The 14,085-nt window shown below is 35.9% G+C and overlaps 1 protein-coding gene across 1 annotated transcript in view; it reads right to left on the bottom strand.

Annotated features, from left to right (window-relative positions):
- Positions 1-2,893: 2,893 nt before the first annotated feature.
- The window catches only part of SCN2A (sodium voltage-gated channel alpha subunit 2), a 285,612-nt gene continuing 274,420 nt past the window's right edge, over positions 2,894-14,085 (bottom strand). Inside the window, exons 25-28 of the mRNA XM_061135553.1 lie at positions 13,479-13,616; positions 13,014-13,118; positions 7,814-8,084; positions 2,894-6,257 (exon numbers count right to left, since the gene is read on the bottom strand). Coding sequence (XP_060991536.1) covers positions 5,062-6,257; positions 7,814-8,084; positions 13,014-13,118; positions 13,479-13,616 — 1,710 coding nt within the window. The 3' untranslated portion in view covers positions 2,894-5,061. The remainder of the gene's footprint in view (positions 6,258-7,813; positions 8,085-13,013; positions 13,119-13,478; positions 13,617-14,085) is intronic.

Here is a 14,085-nt window from a genome sequence, read left to right on the forward strand (position 1 = left end):
TCAGGAAAACAAAAACTAAGTCAGCTTGCTGTCCACAAACGCCACTAACAGAATTCCTCATGTATTTCCAGAAGGAAATAGAACACAAAGTGAAGTAAGCAGAAGCAAATTTAAAGAAATTATTATAATTAACATCTAAATAAGTCTAAATAAGCATTGCCTAAATAAATCCACAATAATAATACTGTTTAATTCGTTGGGTGTCAGACAAGGTAGTATTAAAATAGTAGACAATAAAAACACAAGAAGTGAGCAAAGATATGAAATCAGCTAGGACCTTCATTGTTCCAGATAAGGTTACAACTATTGATTGTACTTCACTGTTTAAGCATGCACATTAAAATTTTAAAGTAATCACATAAAAAGGAGCAAAGGAGAAGGAGGAAGGAAGGAAGTATGTATCTTCACAACAGTAGAGCTGGAGGGGAAATGATGATAAAATTAATGCAAAAGAGGACAATTAAAAAGAAAAGGAAAAAAGCTTAAAAATTCAAAAGCACAAAATAAGGTGATAAAATAAAATCAAATACATCTGTACATAAAATAAATGTAAGATTTTAGATTTTACATTTGGATTAATATAGGCTATTAATAGAAGAGGTCAGGTTTTTTTTTTTTTTTAAATATGTTCTTTAAAAAGATATGCTAAGAGGTAAAAATACAGGTACCTTTAAAAAAAAAAGAGAGATGGGAAAATGAAATCTCTGTAAAACATTAGCAAAAAACAGTCAATGTACCCTTATTAGTATCATCTTAAATAGGCACAGATGTATCTGATTTTACTGATCATTCTATTGCTTAGGTGCAATCAATCACATCCTGCTGCCAACAGAATACATTTCAGACTCTAGCATAGCTTTCCAAGTTCTTCAGCTTTAGCTACAAAGTTCCTTTGGACAGTGAAGTTCATCTTTGATCGCTCAGCTCCTATCATAAAGCTAATATGAAGTAGAACTCAAATATTTATTTAGTTCAGATGAAAGAAAAAAAATCATGATTCATGCAATCATTGTGACATTTACTTGCATAATGTCCTCTTCAGCTTTTTTTAAGACATATTTTTCTCTGAGAACAGATAGAGAGGAGGAGCACATTTACACCGCGGATCTAATGCACTGACGACTAAGCAAACTTTCTTTCCCACGTGGCTCTTCTTTTCCTGTTTCCCCTCTATTGCTGTGCATGGTAACTACAAAAGCCTTTATTTTTTCAGAGGATAATTTATGAAGAATTCCCTCTGTTTCTTATGCTCCCTTCCTTTCCTCAGTTTTCCCATTTTTTCTTCCTCCTTTGTTTTCCTCTCCCTTCTTTCCTTCACTCCTCCCTGCTCTTTGTAAGTTGATCTATATTATTCAGAGCTTAGGAAAACGAGTGACAGTAAGAGGTGCCCAACACAAAAATAGAAAGTCTTTCCTGTTTAGATTTGTGAATTGACAATGACAAACTAAATGAATACTTTATATAAGCTGCCTCTCATTGGTCCAGACCTAATGGTTCTTATCCAACAGGGCACCTGGACAGCTATTCTATGAGTCCACACTCTTTCCTTAATCATCCTTGTATGCACTAGGCATGGTTGGGGTACAGTTTTGCATGTGTGAGTGTGTATGTATAATTTGAAGAAGCTCTCTAAACTATTCTGATAGAATTTCCTTTCTACCAACTATAGCCCTAGAAGAGAATCCCTGATATAAATGGGACAGTGTCACACCTGAAGATGAATACCTCTCTCTTGTAGAGCAGGGCAAACAATACCCAGTATCTGGTGATAAACCATAATGGAAAAAGTACTGAGAAGAATACACATGTATGTATAACTGAGTCACTTTGCTATACAGCAGAAATTAAACACAGCATCGTAAATCAACTCTACTTCAGTAAAATTTAAAAAACAATAAACACCTCTCTCACTACAAGATAAGCACCTCCAATGTCATCATATTGGGAACTTGTATCTGATGATTTATACAATGAAGCCCTGAAGAGGACATGGACATTTTCGACAGAACACTTTTTTCATATTGAGCAAGGATACGCTAACTCCTTGGCCGTCAGCCTAAGTATGAATCAGCATCAATGGGGAGCCTTAAAAAATTAGATGCTTAAGTTTCATACCCAGAGATATGAATTCAGTTGGTCTGACTTTGGTCCAAAAGGTACGTTTTAAAGCTTCTCAGGTATTTCTAATAGGTAACCAGAACTGAGAAATCTTTCCCAAACTTGTCATAATTAAATCAGTGTCATTTGGGGAATTTGTTTATATATTATCAAGAGTGGGATCCAAGCTCACTTAGAACTTTTGCCCCCAAAATTAAAGATATGAAGATGTATGAACTTTTTGTGGTGTAGCAGATTATTAGAAGTCTAAGTATATAGACTCTGTTGTCTATAGACAGTAATAAACAAAAGCTGAGGCAAGCAGAAGAGAAACAAAGAGAATACCCTGAATGAAAAATACTGAGAGCCTCAGGAAGTGATGGAAAGTATATAGAAAAGTAGATCAAGAATACATGGGGAAGGAACCAAAACGGGAAAAGAGAATAACAAGACAAAATAAAGCAGCAGATAGACGGGAAGGAGAAAGGATGCACAAGTTAAAATGTTAGTCAATTTTTTATTAATTTTTCTAATTTTCCACTACTCTATCCAATACCATATCTAGGTTTGTGGCCAATATTAAAACTAGATATCCAGTACACTCTTCTTAATTAATTTCCATTCCATGAAAAATTTAAAGGTGAATTATTATATTTAATGTGTATCTTTTACATTTTTTCTGATAGATCATTTTACATGATAGAAATGTACCTTTAAATGGCATTTCCAAGATCGAAACAAAGACAGAACAATTAAATACAAAAACAAAAGCAAAACCTTTATTCTTTGCCTTGATTGTAATGTGGTTTACCGTTCTTTATGGTAATAGCATTTTCCTGCATGCATTTCACCAACACACTACAAGTCAATAGCTTTAGTATAAAGAATCTACATTTAATGTTGCTTGTGAAAGAAACACAAAGTGTTTTGATGTGACTGGTAATATAATTTCATTTATATGGTTTTTGTGGAATAAAGCTTGGATCTCATACCATATCTGATAAAGTTCTAATGTCTTATGGGTTGGTAAGAATACGATCTATCTGTGTAAACAAACACTGGAAAAGACTGATGATTTACTGAATAAAAAGACTAGGTGGAAACATCTGATTCAAGCAATGCCAAGAATATCAACTCATCGTTCCTTAAGCCTTTTTCGATGATAAGGCATCACTATGAAAGCAAATAAATGCTGGACTCAGTCTGAGATTCGTTTCACATTGAAATGTGTGCAAAGTTTACAGTACTAATAAAAAGCAGGAATCTACACTGCATTTTAGTCTTTGTTTCTTACTTCGTGAAGTGCTTTAATTTAAAAGTGCTAGGAACAGAAACTAACAATAGTGACTGTGACATCAACCTGAAGATACTTTTAATTTCTCATTTATGTACAAAAAGGCTGAAAAAGAAAATAAAATGAACTTTGTACAATATTTATATTTTCTTAGAAAACTCTAACCGTATTATTTTCAACAGAATTAAGCAGCTTGCGACATCTTTGTACAATTGGGCTTTTTACCATAGAGTACTCAATTAAGATTGGAAGGATAAAATGCAAGAAGCTCTTCATTGTTTGCTGCAACCTATTGCTTAATGACATGAAGAATGAGGTCTTGGTAGAACAATTTGCTTCACTTTACCACTGACATATGGCTTCCCATATTAGACTTCTGAACAGTGGAAAGAATAAGATGCAGCAGCAGAGGCAAGATAAACATGCAGCAGTGACAGCATCAAACTATAATGGAACCAATTACACCATATTACCTGTTGAAAGCTTGCAAACTCTACTTCTGTGGTACATATTTGATGCAATAAATACTGTGCTTAAGTCGTCATTTTTGTTTGCTCAAACATGCACCACTGGGTAAAATTACTATTTACAAAGCAGACTTTTTTTATTTTGTAAATTGACATATTCTATGTCAACCTTACCAAGAGCAGAAGATGGCTAAACAATACTGTAGGAAAAAGCAGAATCAACTTTATAAAGTGGTGGTGGGGGATGCTTTTTGGTCAGTTCAGGTTTTTAGAAAGGACTGATAGGATATTTTTATTTTACGCCAAAGGACACTTATCAAAAATGTTATAGTCATGCTGCCAGAACTCAGAATGACTATGTAATGGTGTGTGTATATGTGTGTGTATACATATATATGTATATACATGCACATATACATATATACATGTATATGTAATGAATTATGTAAAAATAAAACAACTTTTTAATGCTTGTGGATTCTATGGAACATTTACAGGCACAGTAAAATTTTTCTGGATGAGACACCTTAAAAACATGAATAGCTATTTAAGCACCTCAAAAATCTGAAAACATCCTGACACAAGAAGTAAACTCTTTCCTTTTGGGACGTGATTTTTTTTTTTTCACATGAGAATGAGAAGTGCAGCATGCTTTCATTTAAAATATATCCAGTTATACAATAGAGAAACATAGAATTTCTTACCTTTACTCCCTCTCCCCAAACATAAACCCATTTACAAAAATAGTCACATATAATAGTAAACAACCTGTGAATTAAAACAAAAAGCGACCAATTCACAGCATACGTTTTGTAAAAATATGGCAGGTGTGGCAGTTAGAACATAAACACTGGTGACGATTACTGTTATCAAGTGTCGCATGTTGAATTTACATAAAAATTTAACTTCCCTCCCCGCTTTAAATTGGTTCCTAGAGTCTGAGTAGCCATTACTCTCTGCTCTTCAGCAGTGTCAGCTGGTTGTGAACACAGAAACCTCCTGTCGATGCTGTTTCTCTGGTTTGTTGAGTCCCAGTTTGCTGACCAGAGGCCCCTGTCTTGATATAGGCACTGACCTTAAGTATACATTTGTAAAAACAGTCAGTTTGGCATAGACCTCCTGTGGGAGTCCTGTTGACACCAACACATCACCATCACGGGCTGTAAACAATTGATCACAAAGTGGAGTATTCTTTGTTTCCTTTTACTTTTTACTTTCCCTGATATCTTTCCCTTTGTCTTCCTTTTCTGATTTGTCTTTTTCAAATTTTTCTTTCTCGGGTTTGGTCACACTGTCATAAGAAGGTGGAGACGTGGTGGAAGGGGTCATGTCGGTTTTCTCTGGAGTTGAATTCTCATTTAGTTTATCAATGAGGATATCTTCTTTGATGGGTGTTCCCTCCCCTTCCTTGCCTTTGTCTTTCTTATATATACATGAAACTTTTTTAACTTTTTGCTTCAAGAGGTAGCGTCTATAAGCCCTCTGGATAACAATAGCAGACACCTCCTCTTGTTTGCGTTTCAGAGTGGTTGTGATGGGCTCATACGAGACTTTGGAGGGGTTCGATGCCATGAATCTTTCTTCCATCTGGATTCGAAGGGCATCCATCTCTCCACTCTCACCCAAAACACGCTTTGTAAAGGCAAATAAGATGTCGAGGCAGTGGATCCTGTCCCCACTGACCATGGGCAGGTCCATGGCAATGAGCTGGACTTTGTTTGGTTTTGCTATGAGAAGAGGAGGATCCAGGGCTGCTGCAAAATCAGAGAGCTTGGAGAACTCTATGAACTGGGTGGCATCAGGATCAAACTTCTCCCAAACCTCGTAGAACATCTCAAAGTCATCCTCACTCAGGGGCTCTGCGCTTTCTTCAGTAGCAACACTGAAGTTCTCCAGGATGACAGCGATGTACATGTTCACCACGACCAGAAATGATATGATGATGTAACTGACAAAGAAGAAAATCCCAACAGACGGGTTTCCACAGTCTCCCTTAACTGAGCTGCCAGGGTGATCTTTTTCAGGGTCACAGTCTGGAGGTCCACTATTGAGGATAGGTGCTAGCAATCCATCCCAGCCAGCAGAGGTGGTAATCTGGAACAGGCAGATCATGCTGTTGCCAAAGGTCTCAAAGTTGAACATGTCGTCAATTCCAACCTCTCTCTTAACATACGCAAAGTTGGACATTCCAAAGATGGCATAGATGAACATGACCAGAAAGAGCAGGAGACCTATGTTAAACAGCGCAGGAAGGGACATCATCAAAGCAAAGAGCAGTGTGCGGATCCCCTTAGCCCCTTTGATCAGACGCAGGATTCGGCCAATCCTGGCAAGACGGATCACTCGGAACAAGGTAGGGGACACAAAATATTTCTCTATCAGCTCAGCCAGAAACATACCTATGGAAAGCCAAGATACAACAAAAATAATGTTATATGTAATGGCAGCAAACGAAAATGTACATTTCTAAGATAAGCACTATTTTTACAAAATGTGGACATGAGAATTAGGTATACACATACACACATGCACATACTAGTTTTATAAAATGTGGACATGAGAATTTGGTACACACACACATTTACATATACATAATCTGAAATATTCATTTAGCAAAATGAAACTGGTATGTTTAGTGCTATAATATTAATAGTTTTATACTAACTGAAGGCATTAATGGTCATTTTTCCTGGTTCACGTAAAGCATATATCAAAAGACACAATATATATGGTAGCCAAGCACAGAAATGGATTTATGTTTCTGAAATACTAGTTTTATACTAGTATTTGCATAAGGACTAATGGATAAAGCATGTGGTTTTAGATTAGGAATATGAAACTTATTCTTCTGAAATGGTCTGATCAATTTTATTTGGGAGGTGGCAGAAGAGACAATCCAGGCCTTCCAGACAGACATACTTGGGACTGAATCCTGGCAATGATTTTATGCATTGCCAAATGGTGATAATAGCTATTAAATAGTTTTGCTGTTGTTGGTTAGGCTTAACGTTTACTAAGTCTTTTCTTTGTGCTAGACATAAATGCTAAGTGCATTTACTTTCATAATCTCATTTAATCCTCACAACACCACTTTACAAAAATATTTCTTGGGAAACCAGGAATCGGAGAGGTGAGATCCCTCTTGCCAAAGGTCACAGAACTGGTAAAGAGTGAACACATGGATGCACCAGGTTGAGTCTGTATAACCCAGGAGTCTCCTCCCTTAATCACTACATTACTTCCCTATAGCACCATCATTGGGATCAAATGGAATGATACCTTATTTCAAAGTTCTATTTAACCAGCAAAAGTATATAAACAGTGGAATACGACTTTTCTATGTGCATGTTCTCTCTCCTCAAACAGGCAGAACTTTACTTCCAGCACCTGATTTAACATCCTACACACAAGAAATATGTATTGATGAAATGAATCTGCTTTGATTTTTTTGAACAAAATGTCCACTTTTGAAAAAGAATATTATACACTGTAGAAAATTATCTGAACCCAAAGATGACATGAGGCTTGTTTGAGTGTGAATATATATAAACACACAACATGCTATTCCAATTATCAAGGACAATTATTTGACTACTTCTATTGATTAATATGTGTACATGTGTGTGAATTGTTTATTCAAAGCAGTACTTGTCTACACCACAGGAGTGTGACTATTATGTCAAAGTTGCAGTTATTTTCTTCCGGCATGAGACAAGATGATACATGAAAGCTGCATGTATAATATAATTGTAAATAATATAAATTCTCTTTTTTATATATAATTTCATGCACAGCACACAATTAGATAAATGACAAGCTGAGAATGGACTCTTCATTAGACTTCATTTGAAATTTGGGGATGAATGAGAAAGTATTAGTGAAAAATACTCTAAAGTTTTAAAACACAAATTTTTACTCCTAAAAATTTCACTTAAATGAAAGCACCTCTTCTTACCTACAATGGAGAGAATAACCACCACAAAATCAAAAATATTCCATCCGATGGTGAAATAGTAATAACGAAGAGAGATCAGTTTCAGCACACATTCTCCAGTGAACAGAACAATAAACACCAGATTAATCCAGTACAGAATGTTGGTCATTTCTTGACTCTGGTCATCAGTCTCCACCATCATGGTGACCATGTTGAGGCAGATAAGGATCATGATGCTGATATCAAAGACTTGTTTGGTTACAAAATCAAAGACCATCCCTTGGAATTTGTTCTGCAAAAAAAAAAGGAGTATGTGAAATTCCCTTAGAGACTGAAAAACAAATCATCCAACTTATCTGATTTTAACATAGCAATATGAAAATACAGCTTTTATTACAAAACATTCCATGTTTGCTTTACACTTGGAAGAAAATTTCATATACTGGAATATCCAGCTCTTTCCAAATGCATTTGTTCCATTTATACTGTTTATGATAGCAGGTTTTGTAAACTGATTTTTTGTTAAGAACCACCACTTAGTTTCTCAGTGCCTAAAACATAACCATGCATAGAGCAGAAGTTAGTAAATATTGGTCACTATAATGAATCTTTGTTATCTTCTGTGTTTGGGGTGAGCATCAAAATTAACTTTGAAGAACTAATGAATAAATACTTTTCTAGCTTTTTTGGGTCATTTCCCCCCTAGTTTCTTCCTTCATATTCCCCACCCACTATGAGCAGCAAAGCCACAGCATCTTAAATTCTACCTTAAAGTTTAGCTGAGAAGATGCTTTTAAAATTATAGTTCAAGAAAAAGGATATTGGTGGAATACTTGGTAAAATCCAGTTAAATTCTATATTTTATTTGATAGTATCATACCAGGGTAAATTTCTTAGTTTTGCTGACCCATCTATGGTTATGTAAGATGTTAAGACAAAGGAAAGCAGAGTGAAGTTTATATGAGGTAACTGCTAAAAGAATAAAATCATCTTTTAAAAAATTATAGCTTAAAATTTCGATGTTCAAACTTTGCCCTATTCAATCTGGACCTAACTTCCAAGCACTAACTAGCCTTATATCTTGTTTATGAAATTAAGTCCTCATCTTGTAAACCAATTATGTTCACTGGGCCCTGTGTTTTTCCTTCTTTTCAACTCTATGTGCTCAATATTCATCATCCTAGCGCTTGGAATTTGGATCACCTCTGCTAGGTCGTCCTCTACCTTCTCAGCTAGAACTACAGACCTTCTGCTCCATCTGTGTTCATAGTCTGCATTCCAGATGGATGCCTTTATTGGTCTGGATTCTCTGTGCTCGTGTTCTGCCCCTGCCCGACTAGCAGAGGCATCCATTACTCCATACTGGAATTCTGGGCTATCAAGTAGTACTGGTTTGTTATATTTTGCTATTTTCTCTGAATACACATATAGCCTGATGGACTGGACTTGCCTTGTTTCAGCTGGATCTGTTCTTCAAGGGCCTCCTTCAACTTAAATGCATCTAATTCCAGTTCTAAGCCCCTTGTTCTTAGCTCTTATGTACTGAAGTCTACTTTTCCAAGTCTGGTTATGTTCCCCTTATTTCTACCCTTCTGATACTTGCTACCACTCTTGTACCATACTGTTTTATCTTGTTTATCCATCTCCTCTGTCATAACACTTCTGTCAAGGGGCATTATTAGACTCCCCTTCTCAGTCTGGGGCATCCTAACTCAGTTTTAAGTTTTAAGCACTCTGTGATCTCGGACAATTTTGTGCTTACATTTCTCATAAAATTTATGACATTTTATTGAGAATGGTTTGCTTTTATTTACTTAATAAAATCATTTTCTTCCACAGATACAGCACCTAGAATGAAGCAGATTCAAAATGGCTTAAAAGCAGCAACTTGCTATTTATGTTCACATCAGCATTTTCAGTAAAAATCTCTTTAGATTCTTTGCCCATTTAGTTTTCCAGTGGGTTAGATCAACATACAACTCCACTACACAGTCACTGTCTCCAATTTAAATTTCAGAATATGCTGGAGGAAGCTGTATAACCTTGGAGGCCATGTTCACTAGAGGCTTATGTTTTCTCACTTTATCTTGGCTCTTCATAATGATTAGCAATCCTTTGTCCCTCACTTGCTCCCAGGATAATTTCAAACTTCTCAGAAATTTCCTATTCTCTTGCCCTTTATTCTTACTTCTTTTGTGAGAACACCAAAGTCAATTGTTATAAAGAAACTCCTCTACCTTTTTGTCATTTTATAGTATATTGATTTCCACACCTATCTTTTTACATACTACTCCAAATTCATTGGAGGACTCAGTCCCTTTTCCTCTGTAACCTAATCCACACTGTTTTTGAGCCACATCCTCTGCAGTTTTATTCTATATTTATTCCCTTTCTCTTCAATCTCTTCCTCTCCAGAATTCCTGCTTTGCTCTGACACTAATCTCTCAATCTTTAGAAACTCTATTTTACTACTACTTCTAACATTCATTCTCTTTTGGAGTCCCCTTTTGATTTTCAAATTCTGTAAACTAGCATCGCCAATTGTTTTCTCCATTCATGTCCCTACTTCTTACTCTGTGTGACTCCACTCTTCATCTCGTGTGTAAGGCAGAGACTCATGAGTCATCTTTGTTGCTTCCTTCTTTACTTCTCATATTCAATTAATAAACCTTTTAATTTCACTCCTATGATAGCTCACAGATCCATTTTATTCATCTCCACACCACTCTGGTTCAGGCTGACTATCACCCCTGAAATAGTTCCACCAGGAGTCTACACTGCATACACTGCCTCCGTCAATGCTGGTTCAGTGACAGTCACAACACCCAGACTGACCAGCTTCTGCTCAATGGCTTCGCTTTGCTCTAAGGACAAAGACTTGTCTTAATGTGGCCTAAGAAGCCCAGAAAAGTCTGGACCATCCTAGCCTGTTCATTCTCACCATGTCCCAAATGAACCCTCACCCTCTGCACTCCAGCCTCACTGGCCTTCCTACCTCAGGACCTTCACAGATACATTCCTCTTTTCTTCTTACATGGCCTGTAGACACTTCCTCATTTTCCTTCAGGCCTAGGCTCATGCTCAGTAAAGCCTTCCTTGATTAACCAGCCCCTTCTTTCTTATCAGCTCTCGTAGCTAAATGGATTCTTTCCTTCTTGGATATTTCTATTTGTTGGTGTGACTATTTGATTACCAAATAGACTCTCTGTTTAGTATTTAATTCCAAATGCTTAGCATCATACATTGTAAATGAATGACTGAATAGACGGATTTTACCACATATTGTTGCCAATAATATTCTAGCTAAATGCACTAATCATTTCCTGTGCATCCCTACCTCTATTAAAGTAAATCTACATGCTATCTGATGTAATTAAACAACCATTAAAATTTTTTTCTCATTATCTACATGTATGTGTTGCCTTACTAATAAATCTCACTCTCTCACTGATTCACCTCTTCTATAATGGTGAAGTGCACAAGGCTTCATGCTCAGCAATTTCTTTTTTGGTATATTATAATTATCTTTCAAAAATGAACCTAAGATTTACAGCTCAACTGAATTATGTCTGACAATGACAACTCTAAAATCCTTATCCCATATTCATAAGACCTAATCTTTCCAAATGCCTTTACAGGACTTTCAGTTACATTAACAGAATCAATAACTTCAAAAAACATTAACTGCTTTATATTCTTTATTATCTATATGCCCTCCCTCTTTTCCTATATTTTATAGGTTCCTCATCCCACTGAGCCCTCTTGTTGGCTCATTTATTTCCAGTCCTATTGGCATGACCCTATACTGTAGACTCATCTTCTTGTATGTAAGGGTTCATCTTCTTGTTTAAGCCCCAGCACTACTTTGTCTCTAACATTTTCCCATACCAGTCCCTAAAAATCTCTTTTTCTTCATATTACCATGCTGTTCACTTAATTATATCGTATTTTTACTTGGCTAAAATAAATGGATGTATTCGGATTCATAGTGGGCTTGACTCATTTGACCCAGAAAACCTTGTGTTTCCTACTTACTATTTCAAAAAATAAATCACTATTCTCCACTGCAATATTTATTTCCATGACTTTGGAGTGTATGTTTTTCATACAAGTCATTACTCTGCTTTTCTCCCTTATCCATCCGAGTTGTATTATTTCTCAAAAAGTAGGCTCAAACTGTACATTCCTTATGTTTTGTCCAATATTACTATCCACTGTCTTTGGGCTTTTGGCTAACTTACAAACAGAACAGGGGCATGACCAGTTTTAGGTTAGCTAGTTTTACATCATCACTAATGGAGTCATAGAGTCGTGTTTCCTGGGGAACACTTGATTACCTTGTACCATGTATGCCTTCAGAGAGGAGTTCTCAAACATGAAAGAACTCAGGGACTCTTCTGACAACAATTCCTTGTAGCAACCAAACAGACCAGTAAAGTCAAGTTGCTCAGTCGTGTCCAGCTCTTTGCGACCTCATGGACTGTAGCCTACCAGGCTCCTCTGTCCATGGGATTTTCCAGGCAAGAGTACTGGAGTGGGTTGCCATTTCCTTCTCCAGGGGATCTTCCCGACCCAGGGATCGAACCTGGGTCTCCAGCATTGCAGACAGACGCTTTACCGTCTGAGCCACCAGGGAAGCCCAAACAGACCAGTAGCCACTGGCAAATATACAATCGCAATCACCATAAAAAGCCATAGAGAATGATGTCATCTGATTTAGGGTCAAGATGCTTGGAGGAAATAGGAAATTTTTCTTGAAAACCAGGAACAAACAAGACCTATGACTTGTTTCATTAGTGATTCCATTCAGTCTGCAGAGTTGGACAGAATATGGGGCATATGCAAGATGTATCAATTATCCCAATTGGTCTTCACTGCACTCTGAGAACATTCAATATTTCCACACTATGTATACATGAATATGTTTTCTTCTCTACATTGTTAGAAGCTCCTCAGTGACATCAATCCTATGGAATAATACTGGTATATAAGCCTGAACATTTTTACTTATATATATTTTATGTCTCTGTATAAAATATATTACATAATTTCTACATATTATGTATCTAAAAATACCGAATACTTAGACTATTGAGGCCATCTGGTCACATTGCTAAGGCAGAAACTGTTTTGCAATACATGAAAATTAGTATCTAGCAATTTGGGCTATAAAAGGGATAGATAACAGCTTTTGTTAAGGATGAAAGTATGCTATTCTTACAGCAGGTCGAGGTATGGGTTTTTGTGGTTTCTTTGAACCCAATTTTTTCATTGCATTGTAGTATTTCTTCTGTTCTTCTGTCATAAAAATGTCTTGACCTCCAAAGTAAAGAAATGAAAGGAAAACTTGTAAAAATCATGTTCTTTGCTAGCTATAAAATCCATATTAGTAATTGTGTCAAAAATGTCTCCATATTCTATTCTAAAATTACTAACATGTATTTTAGATATGCATATATTCAATGTGTAAATTAGATTTCTATACTGGAAATAGCACTTTCAGATAGCTGATAGTAATTCAGCTATTTGAATTATCAATCACTTAAAAACTCATAGATGATTAAGTCAAAATAATTTCTGAATTTTATATTCTTTCTTTTTGATGACTGCACTTGGAGCCAAAAGGAAACAGTGTGATATGTCTAGTTAGCACTTTAGAGCAAAGATGAAGTTTTAGTATACTTATCTTTTTTTTCTGCTGGTTGAAGTTATCTATGATGACACCAATGAAAAGATTTAGAGTAAAGAATGAACCAAAAATGATAAAGATGACAAAATACAGATACATGTACAGATTGTCTTCATACTTGGGTTGTAATTCTACCTACAAAATATGAAAAATGATAACCATTAGACCTAAAACTTGTTTCATAGAAAAGACATCAGTGAATTTTCAATTCTCAAAGCATATCTCTATACACTGGAAATTTTTAAAAAATTAAACAGATTTTAGGAAAGATCAAGTTTAACACACTTACTGAAGAGTCTCCAAACTCTTTCATTGACTTGAGAAAAGGAAACAACTCATAGAAAAGTCTGAATAATTACAATTCATTTCACCCAATAAATGCCTAGGATATGAATGCACTTTTAAGACCCCAATGGGGTATGCAGAGTGAGGACTTCCTACAGAAGAGATACTACAGTTACACTAGTTTATGTTAAAAACTTTCAAATTTTACTCTCTCTGACTCAGTTTCCTCATCCATAAAATGGAAAAAAAAAAACAAAACAGAATCAACTCTAATATGGTATTTCAGAAGGCTAAATATGTTACTATATGAGAAATGTTA

The sequence above is a fragment of the Dama dama genome, chromosome 33 (assembly GCF_033118175.1).
Source record: "Dama dama isolate Ldn47 chromosome 33, ASM3311817v1, whole genome shotgun sequence".
Lineage (NCBI taxonomy): Eukaryota > Metazoa > Chordata > Mammalia > Artiodactyla > Cervidae > Dama > Dama dama.